The sequence below is a fragment of the Chelonoidis abingdonii genome, chromosome 1 (genome assembly GCF_003597395.2).
Source record: "Chelonoidis abingdonii isolate Lonesome George chromosome 1, CheloAbing_2.0, whole genome shotgun sequence".
Classification (NCBI taxonomy): Eukaryota; Metazoa; Chordata; order Testudines; family Testudinidae; genus Chelonoidis; species Chelonoidis abingdonii.
In genome coordinates, this window is record NC_133769.1 from 272622921 (window position 1) to 272642782 (window position 19862).

The following is a 19862-nucleotide window of genomic DNA, read 5'->3' on the forward strand; positions in this document are numbered from 1 at the left end:
TCATGGCCCCCAGCAGGCCCTGAGTGCTTAAACAAAAAAAGACAAAACTAACGAACGGCCTCTCCCACACAAATATCCAAATTCAAGAATATTCTGGGTATATTGATACTGCCCAGTTTGCTCTCTGTTGGCTGAGTGGAAGTCTCAATCCTGTGTAGCTTCAAATATCTGATTTTGTTTTTAAATAAAGGTTTTCATCCCCATCCCAGCAGCACCAGGTATACTGTTGGCATCGTTGTGCCGGGCCTACACTCGGAAGGGGCCCATAACGACTACATGGGGGCTCACAAATATGTTTGGTGCCAGGCCCACAAAAAGTTAATCCAGCCTGGGTTGTGCTTTATTACTAGCTTCTCTCCAAGGACTCCAATATCCCTTAATTAATAGTTTAATTGAAAATGTAACTGGGTACATGGCTTCAACCATCCTCAGATATTTATAGGTCTACTCTAAAATGGGGGATTCTTAAGAGTCACTTTTACAGCAAGGGATTTCTGCTCTACAATGAGGACAAAGAGTTAGGGTGGGATTTTTTGAAAAGCACCTAGCTGATTTAGGAGCACAAATCCCCTGGAAAACCATATGTAAGACAAGGAGAAAAAGGAGCAGGGAATCAAGTCATCATGAACAAGAGGGAAAAGCTGGGCAAAAAGCAAAGCTCATGGTGGGTTCTCCATCACTGCCCATTTTAAATCAAGACTGGATATCTTTCTAGAGAATATGCTGCAGGAATCATTCTGGGGAAGTCCTCTGGCCTGTGCTATACAGGAGCTCGGACTAGATGATCACAAAGGTCCCTTCTGGGCTTGAAAGTGATCAATCGATGAAAACCTCAAACAGAGAATATTTTCTTCACATTTGAGAAAAATATGACAGAAGCTTTGAACACCTAAAGCGAACATGGAAATGGCAGTAAAACAGGCTGCACGTCTGGAAAAAGAATACGTTGTCATGCATACGCAGAGGCAACCTTAATTCTGACATTTCCTGACTTTTGAGTGCTTGACTCTGCCAGCTGAACACTCTTCTAATGTAGTTTTTTGTATGCGATATTATTTATACTACAGCATGCCTAGTGGTCAGAATGGGAACTAGTAATCAGGAGACCGTGTTCTAGTCCACAGCTTACAGAATTAGATTATTCCTCCACATTCACCTCTGGAGTCTCTGAAGTCCACATGATTTGGTGGGTAGTGTTTGCAGAGCCTTTCCATTATCTGCTTATAGTGCATGAGCCGGTGCAAAGGCCGGAGTAGGAAGGTATTGAGGGGCAGGTAGCAGACTTTCTGTAACTCAAAATCCCTGCACAAGGTCTCCAGCTTGCGAGAGTTCTTGATCCCATTCTCCAACTCCATCAAAACTTCATTGTGTTTCCGCAGGTGAACTGTCAGTTGCTTAAAAACAAAGAGAAAAGAAAAGAGGCAGAGACATTAGCAAACACACTGCACCTACGGGATTCCAAGGCATTTGATATAAAATCTAGCTACTACTGCTGTAGTTTTTTGCAACACAATCACTTGCTCTGTGCAACACTAATGTTCTCTCATTAACCTACAAAAGAAATAAGATGGAAAATCCCAGCCTGTCCAGACTTAATTTAATCTTTTGTGCCAATTCTTCCCTTCCCCTGACCTTCTCTGCATCCCCTGTAAAACAAACAAACAAAACTAATTGAGGCAGACAGTCTAGCAGCAGCCAAGGAATTCAAAGTTGAAGATATTACACTGTACTTAGCTCACTCTGTGCACATATCATGGGGACAAGCAACAGCACGGAGTTATGAAACAAATGTAGATTGGGATCTCCAAAAATGACTAAGGTAATTAGATATCCAACTGGCACTGACTTTCCCAATTCTTTAGGCCCCTTTGATGATCCTATCTGTAACCAATTGGAATTCCAGCTTTTGTTCATCTATTTATTATTAAAGAGAAGCTACAACTCCTGGCAAACTCTAAACACATACACACAAACACTCCATATCAAAACACCTGTGTTCCAGCACTTCATATTTTCTGTCCCTGGGTTATCATCTCATCTACATAACGCTAGGTGGGCAACTTCAGAGGTGAATTCTTTGAGGGGATCAACAAGCATGTGGAAAAGGGGGATCCAGTGAATATAGTGTATTTAGATTTTCAGAAAGCCTTTGACGAGGTCCTTCACCAAAGGCTCTTAAGCAAACCAAGCTGTCATGGGATAAGAGGGAAGGTGCTCTCATGGATCAGTAATGGTTAAAAGAGAAGAAACAAAGGGTAGGTATAAATGGTCAGTTTTCAGAATGGAGAGAGGTAAATAGTGGTGTCCCCCAGAGATCTGTACTGGGACCAGTCCTATTCAACATATTCATAAATGATCTGGAAAAATGAGTAAACAGTGAGATGGCAAAATTTGCAGATGATACAAAACTACTCAAGATAGTTAAGTCCCAGGTAGACTGTGAAGAGCTACAAAGAGATCTCACAAAACTGGGTGAATGGGCAACAAAATGGCAGATGAAATTTGATGCTGATATATGCAAAGTAATGCACATTGGAAAACATAATCCCAACTATACATATAAAATGATGCTGTCTAAATTAGCTGTTACCACTCAAGAAAGAGATCTTGGGAGTCATTGTGGATGGTTCTCTGAAAACATCCACTCAATGTGTAGTAGCAGTCAAAAATGGTGAACAGAATGTTGGGAATCATTAAGGAAGGGATAGATAATATGACAGAAAATATCATATTGCCGCTATATAAATCCAAGGTACGCCCACACCTTGAATACTGCATGCAGAAGTGGTTGCCCCAACTCAAAAAAGATATATTGGAATTGGAAAAGGTTCAGAAAAGGGCAACAACAATGATTAGGGGTATGGAAGGCTTCTGTATGAGGAGAGATTAATAAGACTGGGACTTTTCAGCTTGGAAAAGAGACAGCTAAGGGGAAATATGATGGAGGGCTAAAATTTCATGACTGGTGTAGAGAAAGTAGATAAGAAAGTGTTGTTTACTACTTCTCACAACACAAGAACTAGCGGTCACCAAATGAAATTAATAGGAAGCAGGTTTAAAACAAATAAAACGAAGTATTTCTTCACGAACACACAGCCAACCTGTGGAACTCTTTGCCAGAGGATGTTGTGAAGGCCAAGTTCATAATAGGATTCAAAAAGAACTAGATAAATTCATGAAGGATAGGTCCATCAATGGCTGTTAGCCAGGATAGACAGGAATGGTGTCCCTAGCCTCTGTTTGGCAGAAGCTGGGAACGAGTTACAGGGAATGGATCACTTGATGATTACCTGTTCTGTTCATTCCCTCTGGGGCATCTGGCATTGGCCACTGTCGGATGACAGGATATTAGGCTAGATGGACCTTTGCTCTTACCCAGTAGGGCTGTTCTAATATTCTTGATGTAAAATGGTGGTGTGAAGTGAAGGGGAGTGAATGTAACTTACAAGCTGACTGGGTGGGTATCACAGCGTGACTGGTACCTGTGAATTAAAAAGGTCCAGATCCTCTGTGCCAGAACAATAGCTCAAAGTCTGGTCAATAAAGAGAGTTGGGCAATATTTGGGGGCTAAAATGGGTCAGGGAGTCACAATGAGTCAGAGGAGAAGGGCACGTGAGAACTGCCAGAGACCAGGGGATTGGAGGAGTCATGGAAGGAAACAGAGGGCAGGAGACCAGCAAGACAGATTTGCTCGCTGGCATCCCCAAGCCAGGCAGCCAGGGCTGGAGGGGGCTGAAGGCAGGAGAAACTTCAGCAGAGGGAAATGCAGCTGCTCAAAGCCACAGAGGTGGAGCCAAGGGCCAGAGAGGGCTGAAGACAAGGGAGCAGCACAGGAGCTTACCTACTGACATCTCCAGGGCTGGAGATCAGGACCCAGAGGAACAGTGAGAGTGAGGGATGCTCTCCTGGCAAACATGCTCCCAGCAGAGAGGCTGTGGGGGTTCCTGCTGGAAAGAGTGGGATTACACCCCAACTGGAAGGGCTGGGGTGGCTGTCCCAGTACAAGGACAGGAAAGGACTGACAGAGTCCAGGTGTGGTTGAAGGCACCAGCATCTGGTATGTGGGGCATCAAGGGAGTTCTGAGTTTTAGTGATTGCTTGAGAATTGGCTACTCTGACTATATTGTTGTAATGAACCAGGCCCAAGGAGGGGTTGTTTGGAGACCAGAAAACATGAAGTTATTGGGTCACCTGGGGAGATGGGAAACTGAGGCAGACTAGCTGCCATGCTGCAGTCTGCTGCAGGAGAGCGCTCCAGGCAGGACTACCTTATGACAGTGGGGTTGTAGCAGCTTCAGTCAGCTTGCAGCATAAGGTCTATCTGATTGGCCAAGTTTCCGACTTAATTTTAAAAAAATCCCCTTTAAAAATGTAACGAAAGGAGTTCCATTGTAGTTTGGTGATTGATTTTATTGATGAAGCTCATTGGACGGAGCCAGAGTAGTGTCTAAATGAATAAATATGCTGTCACAGAAAATGAGGGGAAATTGGACTTCTGTGTATTGATCTGACTTCAAAAGGCAGGATGGCTTAGTCTAAATCTAATGTGGTGTTTGACACATCTCCAGACAAATCCCCTTCTCATGATTTTGCAACAGCTTTACAGTATGGGCTAGTTTAGTGGTTTCTAGGCACACTACACATTCATTCCATGGATATTCTGACAGGCAAAGAACCTGAACCAAAAGGGAACCCTCCTTGGCTACTATGGAGGCTGCCAGGTAGTTAGTTACTTTTAACTTCTTCCCTATGTTAACTAAGCTGACAGGATCAATTTACAGGTCTTTTAACAGGCTCTGTGCTAAGCGTGAAGGTTCTGAACTAATTTTTCTTTTCTGTCTCCTGTTCTGACTTTTTATCCAAACTCGGTTTTGATTCTTTTCTCTGGAGGCTGCAATCTTTCTTCTATGTCAAAGGAGGATCGTAGGGCACCAAAGACCAAACAACATGAGTTTAAAAGCACCAGACACGTAAGCAGAATTGTCTCTAAATATAAGTTTACTGTTAGAGATCAACAGCTCTTTAGGAAAACAATTATACTTCCTGAGAATAAGTGACTGCTGTTTGAAAGTACATATGATGATTTTTCCAGGTATCAGAATGTGTCTGGGTGAATGAAGCAGTCAGTGGTAGGTTTATTGAGGAAAGGGTTATGATGGCCTATTAGATACAGTAGTGGATTGTGAATCAGGATTCCCAAGTTCTATTTACAGCTTTGTCACTGATTTGCTGTGTGATCCTTAGAATGGCACTCACCCTTTCTGTATCACAGCACAAACAAAGCTTTAAAAAAAAAAAAAAAAGGGGGGGGGGGGCGGCCCAAACATCCAGGACCAGCTTCCCAAAAAGTTAGGTTTGTAAATATGTATCTAGTTGGTATATGCCACTGTAGGGTAATTGCTTCTGCAAGTGTCCTACTTGCAGGCATACTTGCATGCTCAATTACCTATTCTGTGCTCTCATCTATATTTGCGCACATAAAATGCAATCTCATTTTGTCTCCACATCTATTGTGTTTGAAAATCTGCTCCTGATTTTGTGTGTAATGCTTCTAAGGATTTTTTGATCACTAAAAATCAAAGGGCTTGCAACACAAACTCTGCCTAAACATTTAGAAATTCATTGAATGAAACTTAAATAAAACTCACACAAAAGTCAAAAGCAGCACTAATGGCAGCACTATATTTACATGAAAAAGCGCGTTGATTCTGACCCATGCCAAAGCTTAGTGGTTATAGGATCATTCCTACCTTCATACTCTGAATGTTCTTTAGCATAACATCACCAATTCTTTGGTAATCTCCTTTAATGTGAGCATTGGAGCGGCCTTCCCTGTCAGCAGCAAAAATATCGAAATTTCAGTCATGCAATATAATGGCATAATCACTTGTAAAGCACCAAGAAACTCAATAACTTACTTCTTTCAAAATCCTAAAATTCTGTGTTCTTTAGTTCAAAAACCGATAAAGTAGCTTCTTAATGTACTGTTAATTCCCATGTAGAGTACATTCTTCAGCTAAATTGGCTTGTACTAGTAACATCAGAGAGGGCATGAACCTAACAAAACTATTAGGCTTTTAAGGAAAATTGCCAACATTTTTAAAGCTATAAATAGAGAAAGTTGGGGGCAGAAGGACAAATAGGGAAGATTTGAAAATGCCATTGCAGTTCATTGGGCACTGATTATAAGGAGGAGGCAGAAGAATTTTTTTTTTTGTTAAAACCCAAGAATTGTCTTCCCAGCAGGGACTGCTGACATGTATATTCTAAGAACCCTTGCACTGTTGGGAAGAGAAGCGGTCTGCAGGGTTGCCAGGCATTCAGGTTCGGTACAGAAGTGTCACGTATTCACAGAGAACATTCCTGTCAAGTCTCTCCTTTTTCATATTTAAAAATTATGCAACCACTGCCCCAATCAGGCTGGACTTCCTCTAGCAAGTGCTAATGCAAGTTGCAGTGGGCACTCAGTTTGGGATAACTGTAACTCCTGGTCACAAAGGATTATTTGTTTCTAAATGTGTACGAGAGATATGGGGAGGGGTGCAGAATTAAAGGCGCTACACATTTTGGGAGACTGAATCAAAAAGACATCACTCCAGAGACCAGTGAAGGAAATTAATGAATTTAAGATTCTAATTGTCATTGAACTGTTCAAACCATAGTGGTCTGAGCTGAGGATTTCAAAACAGACAGGAACAACCACTAGGGGGATGAGGGAAGCACAGTCTGACAGCCTAGTAAAAAAAATGAAGAGGGAACAAAGTCTTCCTCAGTGCAGCTTCAATCATTAGCATATTCTCACTCAATGCCTCAGATTTTTAAATTTTGTTAAACTACTGAGTGTGAGTTTGGGGGGCGGTGGTGGTGTCAAATTCATCCCTGGGTGAACATGTACAATTCGACAGAAGGCGCTGCACAGACAAAAAGGCAGACATCTGAGATCTAAAATAACTAGATCAAAATTAATTTGAGGAAATGGTCAGATCTTTGCTTTAAAACTAAACAAATTTCTTGATTTTCATTCACCTGTAGAGTTATTCAGCTCATTCAAACACATCTAGATTTTTACTTTAGGAAAAATTCTATTTGCACTACAGTATGAATAAATGGAAGACAAAATCGTAAACTGTTGCATTACAAGTAATTGCAGCATATTATTCACAACTTTATTGAAACCCCTCTTTTCGATCTTGAAATCTGATACCATACCAGCACTTAGTCATGAAGATAATACGAGCCTTATAAATACCTAAACCAGATAGCTCTATCTGCCTGGCAGAAAGAAGCTCACCTCTCAACTGCTAAATACACCTTAGTTAGTTAGTTTTAAGTTTTTTTTGTAAAAGAGAAGGAATTACATTGAACCTTGCTCATATGCCCTGCTATTCCTCAAGCTACTATCTTAAAAAGGCTTCCTCCTAGTACTAACAAGCTTCTCTCGTTAGAAGGAAATTAAGTCTGCAAATGCAAAATTTTAAATTTCTTCGCCATTATGAAACTGTTTGATTATTTTTAAAAGTATTAAAAAAAGCTATTGTTTGATTGAGCTCAAGTGCTGGATTTTGTCTGTTAAGTTATTAAACACACAGGGAATTCTCCTGTAGTAGCTGAAGCAACTGAACCAATGTGCAAATTACAAGGACACAAGGGGAAATGTAAGATTAGAAGAGTTAAATAAAACAAACTTCTTATTGTCCTTAAGTATATTAAGGAACAAAAAGAAACCTAACAGTGGTATTGGCCTATTATTAGATGGAAATGGTAGAATAATACAGATAAGGCAGAAATGTTCAATAAATATTTCTCTTCTGTATTTGGGACAAAGCCAGATGATGTAATCATATCATGATGATGATAGCCTTGCCATTTCAACAGTAAGCTGGAAAGATGTTGAGCTGCAGCTACTAAAGCTAGACACTTTTAAAATCAGCAGGTCCAAATAACTTGAATCCAAGAGTTTTAAAAGAGCTGTCTGAGACACCCTCTGGACAATTAATATTGATTTTCAATAAATCTTGGAATGCTGGGAAAGTTCCAGAGGAAGAAAGCTAATGGTGTACCAATATTTTAAAAGAGTTAGCAGGACAACCCAGGTAATTATAGTCCTGTCAGCCTGAAATCAACCCTGAGAAAAATACTGGAGAAGTTAATATGGAACTTAATTCATAAAGAGTTAAAGGTAATATAATTAATGCCAATCAACATGAGTTTATGGAAAATAAATCCTGTCACACTAACTTGATAACTTTTTTTGGTGAGATTACAAGTTTGGCTGATAAAGGTAATAGTGTTGATGTAATATATTGAGATTTCTGTAGCATTTGGCGTGGTACCATAAGATGTACTTGGGAGCTGAGAACAGGTTTGCTTGGAGTATGCACCAAGCACATAGTGCTGAAAGTAGGGTGAGAAGCTATGGAAGGCTAGTGGATGACACAGGCCCACAAGTGTTGAAACTGGGGCAGAAGGGATGAGAACACCTTCTGAGAAAAATGGAGTAGTTCACACCTTTCAGAGCTATTGTTTCAGGCAGTATTCATCTCCATGGGATGCTCTCATTCATCTGAGAACATATAATCGAGATAAATGGACCCCATCACACCTCTCTGAGCCTCCTGTGCTGCAGATGGATGTGTAGAGCCTCTTCCCAATACACAAGGCCCAGATTTGGGTAGGGACTCTGCATCTTCATTCTCCTGCCTCTTCTGTCTCTAGCTCGTCCTTGCACTCCTCCACCACCTTCTCAACAACTCAAGCTTACAAGGAGCTTGGAGTGCCAAAGAGGAAAATGGAGTTGGTATGAGTGCGGGAGGCTCGGAGCAGTGTGTGCGCGTCTGTGTGTGGGGATTTGTGTGGGGGCTTGGAGCAGCAGGGAGCATGGGGGTGATCAGAGCAATGGCACCAGGGAGGGAAGGTGGGAGGAGTCAGCGCAGTGTCAAAGCAGTGGAGGGGAGCACAGGGAGCTGAAGCAGTGAGGGGGAATGTTGAAGCAGTGCAAGGAAGAATGGGATGGGAAGGAGAGGGTCAGAGCTGTGCAGTGGGGGATGCTGGTAGGGCTTCAGCTCTTTTCCCCCAAACACCTGACCATCCATGCCCCTATGATCCCACCCTTCAAAATCTGACCCCACTGACTCCATTCCAGTCTCTGCATCCTCTCCCCAGTTCCTCACCCTGCGACCCCCTGCCAATGTCTGTGTCTCCCAGGGGAAGAGGGAGAACCAAGCTGTTCTAGATGTGCAAGGAGGTGAGAGATGATGCCGGAGCACTGAAGGGACTAGCATGCAGCCAGTGCATCCTGTGGCTGGGGTGATCATTGCCAAGGAGCCAGAGGCACTGGAGGAGGAGAGAGGGGTTGTGATAGAAAGGGAATGCTGAGAAAAATAATTTTTAAAAACTCAAGAAAATTAAATGCCCAAGTTGCCCAAAGGTGCCTTATGCACTTCCAGAAAGTTAGCTAAGCTACAAACCTCTGAAAGCCAGGAAATACAGATTTAAGGTACAGCACTGCCCCTCTCCCCTTAACTCTGCCCTAAATGAGTGATATTCTAATGTGCTGATAACATACACACTAGCACAGTATCCTCACAAATGCAACAGAACACTTTGGGAACAGAGCACACGCACACTGTAGGACAGAGTCTGAAACCTTCTCTTTGCTAAGGCAAAACATGTGTTTATATCAGGTATAACAAAGAGGAGCTCCTTACACCTGGCCTACACTCAAACACTGAGCCTACCCCACACATACCACAACAATCTTGCTAAACGTAACAACCCCTTCCCCTTGCTGTGAGGATTCTGTCTTAGCCACTACTTTCAGTTACTCCTCACTAGGGGTCACCAGATGCAATTAACAGGCAGCAGGTTTAAAACAAACAAAAGGAAGTATTTTTTCACAGAATGCACAGTCAACCTGTGGAACTCCTTGCCAAAGGATGTCGTGGAAGGCCAAGACTATAACAGGGTTTCAAAAAAGAATTAGATATGTTCATGAGGAATAGGTTCATCAATGGCTATTAGCCAGAATGGGCAGGGATGGTGTCCCTAGCCTCTGTTTGCCAGAAGCTAGAATGGGCAACAGGGGATGGATCACTTGATGATGACCTGTTCTGTTCATTCCCTCTGAAGCACCTGGCATTGGCCACCATTGGAAGACAGGATACTGGGCTAGATGGAACTTTGGTCTCAGTATGGCCGTTCTTATGTTCTCACTGAGCCCTGGAGACTACCGTCGGGAATGCTGATAGTACACATAACACAAGCATACCCCATGCCTAATACTGATAAAACCTACAGAATTCAGTGCTGAAATGAGGCATACTTGATCTTTTGAAGTACATGTGCACCTCTCTTCATATCCCAATCACCTGCTCCAACTACTCCTTCCCCCACTCAGTACAGTAACACCTAGCACAGGCAGTCAGAGTGCAGGCAAATATACGCTGCTGTTAAAATCTATGGAATGCAATACAACACAAACAATGGCACATTCTCTTAGTCATTCTTTATGCCTTCATACCCCGGGACCCCCTTACTGAACCATTCCAGTTGCTATTGCCAGATCCATGGGCAAGTTACAGTTGCATTGCGGGAGTGGCACATCCCTTAACTTTGTATTTCCTGGTTTTCCAAGGTTTGAACACAGCTGAACTTGACGTTCCAGAAAGGCATGTGGCACCATCAGGGAACCTTCACTCTGGGATATCCAAGTTTGGGGGCATCTAATTACCTTAGATTTTAGTAATTTGAGATGCAAGGGCCAGATCTGCCAGCTATCTACTCCACACCTTTACTGATTCTCAGCGCAGCAGAGAACCCGTTTGGCCTCTAGTGCAAGTTAAAGCAATCTTATCTAAGTCGTGCTCCCTGGAACAGTTCCATTCAGCCATCCCAGAATATCAGGGCACAGTATAGCCAGGCTACATTCCCTTCTGCCCCGATACACTCTCAGCAATGCCACTGTGCCGGGGAGGAGAGCAGTGGGAGCAGGTGGTGATTAGGGATTCCCTTATGAAAGTGAAATCCCCAGTCACTGTTACAGCATCTGTCTGTCCATGCAGGGCCATGGAGGAAGGACAGAGCAGAGGTTTAGGATCTGGCCCATCCTATTTAATGTGGGGAGCTGACTGAATATGTGTCATGGTATAGTTGGACTGGAATATTTCTGCTTGTGTTTTTCTCTGAAGCAACCTAGTGGATTTCCTTAAGGATACTGCTTTTCCCTTACTTTAAATACAACATTGCACTCAGACCACTTAATAGAATGGGTTTGGAAAAATATTAATAACCTAGCCTCCAAATGGCATTTGTTTGTTTATTTTAAAAGGGCCATGATACCCATTCCTTCAGTAACACCCGCATGAAGGTAAAGAGGCTCCAAGAAACCTCCCAAGGCGAGCCCTATAGTGCTTCCAATAATCACTGTCTCAGAGAGGAAAGTCTGAGCCTTCAAACCTCAAGGACCACGAAGACCGATGGAGAAAGGAAGCTCCAACTCAGCAGCACCCTGGGCTTGCCAGGAATTTAAAGATTTATTTTAAATTAAAGATTATGTCTTGTGATGAAACCTCTAGAAATATGTCCAACAAAAACTGGCATCCTTAGCAAGGTTTCTCCCTTCCTACTGGCACGATGGCTCTCTATGGAGGATTCCTTGCCTCCTCCTCCACAAGGGGGAGACAGATCTTGTGGAGGATGCAGTACTGCCGCTAGCATAAGGAAGGAAAAGGGGAAGGCGATGGCCCTGGAAGCCAGCTCCTTACTGGCTCTGGTCATGCCTTCAAAGCTGCTATGGAATCAGGAAGTTTACTGATCCTTTGAGCACCTGAGTGCCTGACTAGCTCTCCCTGCTCCCTCTAAAACATTCACTTACAGCTGCCTGTGCTACCTGCTCCCTTTCCCTGCCAATTCCTTTCCACAGGCCCCCAGGATTTGGTGCTCCCTCCATCCCCCATGCCAGATCAGATGAGCAACAGGGAAGTTTCCCCGGAGACTCCAGGGTTTGGAGTCCTCCCAAGACCTCTACAAAGAATGAAAGATTAAGCACAGACCCACCAATCTGTGGATACAAGCAGCACTGAGCAGATGCCTCAGAGCTCAACAGACCTGAAATCCACCCACACTGTGCACAATAGGGTCCTGGTCCATGACTGGGGCTTCAAGGCACGCCAGTAATATATAGAATAATGATAAATGAAACATCTCAAGTAATGTTTCCTGTGTTTGTCTAGTCTCAGGGAAATGAGTTTTGGGTGCTGCTCCACTCTGGAGCAAAATCTGATGGAAACAGCTAGCGGGTCAACAGGATAAACAAATTGAACTGGAGGGAAACGCACTCAGGAGGAAGCGTGTACGAAGTGAAAGATTTCTCCACAGTAAACGTTTCTCCCCTGCACCCAAAGAAACAATATAGAGAGGATAAAATAACCCCCATGCTGTCTTATTTCTTTCACAGCACAAGACACAAAAGCAGACAATAGAGTCCTCCCCGTGCTGTGCTCTGAATGATATCTCATAGTTTGTTGAGGGGAAAAGAGGCTCATTTGTTGTGTGTCAGTGACAAAACTATTCTGTTTGCTCTTTGTTTTCATGGGTCACTGTTTGAACATGGAATCGATCTGCCAATGATAGGATATAGAGTTCTCAACTCAGGGCCTGGGTATTAAGATTTTCATCAGGAGGTGAATTCTGACTCTTAATTCTATAAAATAGGCAGTGGCTAGTACCCCATACTCACAAGGTGCTGCAAGGCAAACAGTGTATTACGGGCAGGAAAGAGGCCTGTAATAAAAGGTGATATATTTATTGGAGATATAACACTATAAAGTAGACAAAACTCCCACCTCACTCCAAACCGTCGGAGGGATTCTCTCATCTACTGTGGCCCTTGTACAACTGTTGTAGTAGCAAAAAAAGAGCTCAAAGAACCCTGCAGCTGGCCAGGGGAGAATTCAAAAAATTATTAATTGTGTGGTTAACATTATATTACTCTAGCTAATGACCATGTGATCCCCTTTACTCATTCTGCATCCCGTCCTCATCCCTTTGTTTTGTCTGTCTTTGTCTCTTAGGTTTTCAGCTCTGGGTATTTTCTGTGTATCTGTACAGCACCCAGCATGTTCTAGCAGAAAATAATAGAAATAACCTGGTGCCATGATTACTATAATTATGGTATAATCTGTAAGGGTGTTCATGACACCCGTAAGGAGTGACTAGCATAGGGTCTGTCTTTTCTTGGTTGATCTTTTCACCCTTTGAATATTTTGGCTCCATTAAATTAGGCTGAGAATTGCAAAGATGCCTGGAGGATTTGGATGCCTTTCAATTATCATAAGGAGCTGGGCATTCAAATCCTGCAAGTAGCTTTGAACATCTCGGCCTTAAAGACCAGATGTTCAGTGAAGAACCTGGACAAGGAATCTGAATTTCCAGAAACAACATCCAAACATTCAGCCCTTAAGTGACTTACTTAAGGTACACTCACTCTGGGGAATGACATATGTGAACGGCGTGTGCAGAAATGAAGTCTCCAAACAGAGCAAGATCAACCTCTCATCTCACCAGATACAACAAGAGAAGACCATGTATATCCAGACAGATTCTACTGGTTCTTGCTGTTCAATTATTATCTGTAGCAGCTTGATGGTCTCAAGAAACTTCACCAGCAGGAACATAAGGAAGGCAATTTGTGCAGCATTCTTCTATTTCTTTCACATCAGAAAATATTCTTAAATTTCATTCTGAACAACACTTAGTACTGTGTCATTGTGAAGATTTTAAGACTGGAGGAGGAGATTGCTTATTACTACTGATAAGGAATTCAATTTTTAACACTATATTATATGATGTTAAAAACAATCAGTTGGCTCTATATACAGAGACTCTGCAAGCAGCTATTCTGGGTCTTTGAACAGAGCTCCTCTCTTTTTCCTCAGCTCACACCACTTCAGAGCCAGTGGAAGGAAATCTGTAGCAAGAACATACTGTCTCAAACTGCAAGGGAATACTCTTATAGGAAATGGAAATTTGATGGTGAAAATAAATCAGGAATAATATTAACACATGTTCCCTAAAGGTCAACATAAAATTCAGTCACAGCTCTGGGAGAAACAGTTAGCATTGTGTTAGTGACCCTGTCTGCAATAAAGTGACCCAAGACTGACCTATAAAATGTTATGGGCTTGGGGATAATACCTCCGCCTGGTCTAGTTAGCTTCCCAGAAAATCATAAATGAAGACTAGCAAGACCTGCCTCTACATAAACTGACAGATGATTCCTTACTGAAGTGTCATATTTCACAAGGGTTCCCAGTCAAAACTATGCCTTCTAAATAGAACACAAAAAACCTGGCAGACTAAAAACATGAGATTAGACAAAAACAAAACAATTTGGAAACACTGATGACAAAGAGCCTGTTCACGCTGCTAGACCAAAGGAGTCTCATGACTCCTCTCGCCAACCCCTCTGTTGCAATTATTCTCCCAAACAAGAGAGATTACACAGTACATCTTTCAGAGGACAACAATGCCACCAGTAAATCAGCCAGACACACCCTACCAACAACTACCATGGTGTAAGTGGTGCAAGCCAAGCCCTAGTCAGCCCTGTGAGTGAGAAACCTGAACCAGATTGAATATGCAGCTGGTCCATTCAATAGAAACAGATATTAAGAGTGTATAAAAGAACAAGTAAAAAGTAGAAAGTAAAACTGAAAATATTACCATGCTATTACAGTGACCTGGTTCGGCTAATTTTGAGGCAAGGCAGAGGCGAATCAAGACAAAATGGAAAATTTTAAATGTTTAGAACTTTATAAGGGAAAGTCCAAAAATAGTACCAGGAGCATAAATAATATAGAACCTTACCAAGTACTTACTTTTATAATAATAAACTATCGGTTACCAACACATGAACCTTTGCGAATTCGTACATGCTACTCTTCCTCACACTGTGCAGTTAAAACCAAAAACATTGTTATTAACAAGAACAAAAGAGATTACTCAAAGATACTGTGTCACCTGAGAGAAAAACCAACTTTTCCTCTCCTTGGCTGTAAGTGCAGTTCCATTCTTGCTGTCCTGTTCTTTGATCCTCTTTGGTTTAAAGTGCTTCTTGTATTCAATGGTCCTGTGGCTGTACCTTTTTTCACCCGAGTTTATCTGCAAGTTGGGTTTCTTTACTTAATGAGCCCTCACTTGTGCATTAGGCACCTTTGAACTGTATTCCTTCAACAGATGTTCAGACAGTCATTCTCTCTGGTCATTTACTTTAGGTTCTTTGTGGGTGGGCTTCACGTTTACTATTTTCAGGATCTGTTTTCATCTAACAGAGCTGTTTGATCAATACCCTTTTTCACCAATTATATTTCCTTTCAGATTTTTTCCTTGGTACTCTCTCTCTCCAGTATGTCTGTGGATTTTATTCCCTCTACTAATATTAACTGCTCGCATACCCACAGCTGGGTTTTTTTCTGCTTCTCCTGACCTGAAACCTCTCTTATTTTCCTTCTTTCCCCTTCGCATTTCCCAGTGTCCTACTTCTAGTCTCCTGTTCTTCTATTGTATTCCCTCACCTCCAGGTCATCTGTTAGCTCCGCATCCTTCCCTCCGTCTCTCACAGCTTTTTTCAACTGTCCCCTTCGGACAGTTTCCAAGCCTCTGCCCCAGCTCAAACCACCCTCTCCAGAGCTCGCTCTCTCTATGCTGCAGCAGGGACTAGGCCTGGGCCCAGGGTTACTACACTATTATCTAATATAACCTAATGGATGAGAGGGCTTGAGCCTCCATTCTGTGCGAGTGGGGAATGTGGGTGTAACAGGACAGCAGTTGTAACTCTCTGATCCTGAGCCACTCAGTTCTGCAGCAGAGGCTAACTTAAAATCAAATAAAAATAAAGATCCTGTACAGGATTGGACATGGCAGAGCCTCCTCATCTTCCCAGCAACTCTTTTGCTCTTATGATGTTGGGGGGATGCACCAGCAACTGTACTGCTTCCACCAGCTTTATACCAGCATTTTCTATCTCTGGCTGCTCCAAGGCCACAGGGCCTTTTGTGATAATTGAATTAAGCTAAATCTACACAAGTCACGCTTAGGTTGAGGTAAGATTGCCCACACAATGGGGCGGTACCATTGTCACTAGACCCATTTTGGAACAGACTTAGTTAAATCAGTACAATTTCTGCATATAGACAAGCCTATAGCAAAACCATTTTAAGCAAGGGTTAATGTAAAGGTTTCTTTACCCTCTAAGGGTTTAATAAGACTGATTTTTAAATCAATTTAGTCAAACCAGTGCAATTATTTAAGATAGACAAAGAGTGACATTTTCAAAAGTGCCTACCTGCCTTAGTAGCATATGTCTTATTTTCAAAAGTGATTTAGGTACTTTGGAACCAAGTCTCTCTGAAAGTCACTGGGGCTTTGAGTTAGTTATTTAGGGCTGGATCCACAAAGAGATTTAGGCGCAAAACTCTTCTTTAGGCACCTAAATCCAAAATTTAAATCCTCAAAACTCACCTATACACAATGGACCATCTTCCTCACAAGAGAGCTTGAAAGAGCCCCCCAGCCCAATCTCCCAGAGCCCAGTGGTTCAGGCACTCGTCTACAGCAAGGGAGTCACAAATTCCAGTTCCAGCTCCACAAAGAGGGGAGCTGATCCCAAGTGATCCAGATGCTGAGTGAGTGCTCTCACTAGCTACTGGGTCAGAGGCTATCGGGGGGCATTGCCATCATTTTTTCTGAGCAAGGATTTAGGGGGTCTTGACTCCAGGAGCAGGTTCACAGCTGAGAATCTCAAGTGGAGATAGGCACCTCCCTCTAGCCAGCCTTAGGCACCTACATTCCTTTTAGGATCTTAGACTCCCACCTTCTCCTCAGCATTTTCTACTGGCTAGCTTGGGCAGCTTCCTGCTCAGCTTGCTGGCTTTTGTGGATCCCATTATTAGGCACTTAACTCTCCCCATGCATTGTATGGAGAGCCTGGGAATCTAACTATGGGTTGTGGATTCCACTAGGCAGCAGGGTGTCTAAACATAGGTGTTGCAACACAGTTTTAGTCCCCTTTGTGTACAAAGCCCATAGAAACCTAAGTCCCAGAGACTTTTGATGAGGCTTATGCTCCAGAGTTCCTAAACCATTTTTGAAAATGGGACTTATGTGCTTTTGAAAATTTTACCTGTAGCCTGGTGTGATGCTGTATTTGCCACAACAAAGAGAACTGCAATCTGCATTACAACGTACTGTCTCTGTTTCAGGCATTGCAGAAAAGCCATCTCCATTTCAGTAGCACTGATGGATAATGTGAAGATTAGGAAGACTTGTGCATGCTCTATTTTTTGAGAGGAGACATACTGTAACTTGGGAGCTTTCATCCATCACATATAAGTAGGAGAAGAGCCAGCTGAATTTAGTTAGTATTCTCATATTTGAAAGTAAGATTGGTTTTCCTTTACAGTTTATGTAAAATATTAAATTGGCTATTCATTCTGGTCACAGTACACCTTCTCAGGCAAGAGATTGGGACATTTATCTCATCTTCTCATGCCTCTATCAGTGTTTTGCATAATAGGTTTCCAAATTAGCTTTCATAAGTTCTGACAGTGGAGGTTGATACAAATCCATAAATATGCACCTTTCCCTTGTTAGCTTACAGACTTGTATAAAATGTAGATGATGACTGCAGTGGACAATAAGAACATAAGAATGACTATACTGGGTCAGACTAATAAATAGTCCATCTAGCCCAGTATCCCCTCTTCCAACAGTGGCAGGTGCCAAATGCTTCAGAGGAAGTGAACAGAACAGGGCAATTTATTGAGTGGTGCATTTTCTCTCATACAGTCCATTTCCAGCAGTCAGAGGTTTAGGGATATGGTCCCTGTCGAGTATGGTTATGGGATACCCAGAACATGGGGTTGTACCCCTGATCATCTTGGCTATTAGCCACTGATGGACCTATCCTCCATGAAATTATCTAATTCTTTTTTTAATCCAGTTGTACTTTTAGCTTTCACAACATCCTTCGGCAACAAGTTCCACTGGTCGACTGTGCATTCTGCTAGGATACTTGTAGCTGAATGAGCAGAGTAATTATTTCTGCATTTAGGGTTTAATGCCACACAAATACTTCACAGACATCCTAAATCTTGTAGCCTTCCAGATTTGACACACATACTAGAGAGAAACAGCTTTAGATACTTTTAATAAAAACAGGAAGACTAATTTTTTCACAGATAAATTAGTAATTTGGCTTCCAGTTCTAATGCACCTTTAGAGTCTGCAGTTTGTTCTCTCAGTACTACCAGATGTGGCCCAGAAATGTATTCCCAGTAGTTTAGCAAAAACCTCTCAGATTTCATCATCTGGAGGGAGGGTTTACGTGAGGCATTGAAAAGGAAATAGAAGCTGACAGGAGTTGAAAAATTTACTAGAGATCCACTAGCTAGCCTGAGCACTAAACTTACTAGAGCTGGAGGATTGTCGTAACAGAGTCAGTATCAGACTTCCTGGATCTCAGTAGAGTTCAGATGGCCCTTCCTCAGTCTAAGGGGGAAGGGATAGCTCAGTGGTTTGAGCATTGGCTTGCTAAACCCAGGGTTGTCAGTTCAGTCCTTGAGGGGGCCATTTAGGGAACTGGGGTAAAAATCTGTCTGGGGATTGGTCCTGCTTTGAGCAGTGGGTTGGACTAGACGACCTCCTGAGGTCCCTTCCAACCTTGATATTCTATGATTCTAAGGTAAATTGAATACTATGTTAGACCTTAAAAACTGGGGATTGCTCCACTGGCCTGGGATCTATAGGGTGCATTAAAGACCCTACATAGAATTTAAAGGTATAAGCAAATCCTTCCCCAAACAACTCCAAGAGAAACTCTATAACCTCATCCCCCATGAACCCACCCCAGGAACCTTCTATCTGCTTCCCAAGATACACAAACAAGGGAACCCAGGCAGACCCATAGCTGGCCTCAGCGCTCTTACAGAAGGAATATTGCGACTCCTAGAAACCCTCCTCAAACCTCTCATCACACAAAGGGTCAGCTTCCTGCAGGACACAAGGGCCTACCTCTGCAACATTAACAGCTTCCCTCAGAACACCATTCTTGCTGCCATAGATGTCACCTCCTTGTACACAAACATCCCTCACAATCACGGCATCGCAGCCAACCTCAATTATCCACAAGACATGGACAACATTAAATATTCCATCCCAAACACAGGGCCAAAATCATTCATTTCATCCTCAACCATAACAATTTTACATTCAACATCACACACTTTGTCCAAACCATCCAAACCAGGATGGTTTCCAGTATGCCACCCTCTTTTTGGGCCACCTTGAGGAAGAAATTCTGAAAAAATGCACCACAAAACCAATGACATACCTGAGATACATCGATAATATTTTCATCCTCTGGACTGATGACCTAACTCCCTCACAGATTCCCACCACAACTTCAGCAACCACCATCTACCTATTAAATTCTCTCTAGAACACTCCCACACTTGCATCAACTTCCTGGATACCATGATCAGCTTCAGTGATGGAACCCTACAGACAACTATATACAAGAAACCCATGGATCACCACACTTACCTTTGCAGAAACCACCTCAAACGCCCAAAGAAATTGGTTATCTACACCCAGGCAGTCAGATACTACAGAATAGACTCTGAGGAGTAAGTCCAGGGATATACACCTTAGGACACTTAGAGCCGCCTTCACCAGCACGGACACTCCACCGGAGAAGTATATCACATCACGGAACAGGCCACCCAAATATCTCGAGAGAACCTGCTTTAATACAGAAATAAAACCCTCTCCGACCATACACGTCTAGTTGTCTAGCTACCTGGCT

The 19862-nt window shown here is 42.6% G+C and overlaps 1 protein-coding gene across 3 annotated transcripts in view; it reads right to left on the bottom strand.

Moving 5' to 3' along the window:
• FARP1 (FERM, ARH/RhoGEF and pleckstrin domain protein 1) overlaps positions 1-19862 on the bottom strand; it is a 390990-nt gene that overhangs the window by 42812 nt on the left and 328316 nt on the right. For all 3 annotated transcript variants that reach the window (XM_032771474.2, XM_032771475.2, XM_032771473.2), the window contains exons 17-18: positions 5752-5833; positions 1157-1394 (exon numbers count right to left, since the gene is read on the bottom strand). In XM_032771474.2, the coding sequence (XP_032627365.1) occupies positions 1157-1394; positions 5752-5833 (320 nt within the window). The remainder of the gene's footprint in view (positions 1-1156; positions 1395-5751; positions 5834-19862) is intronic.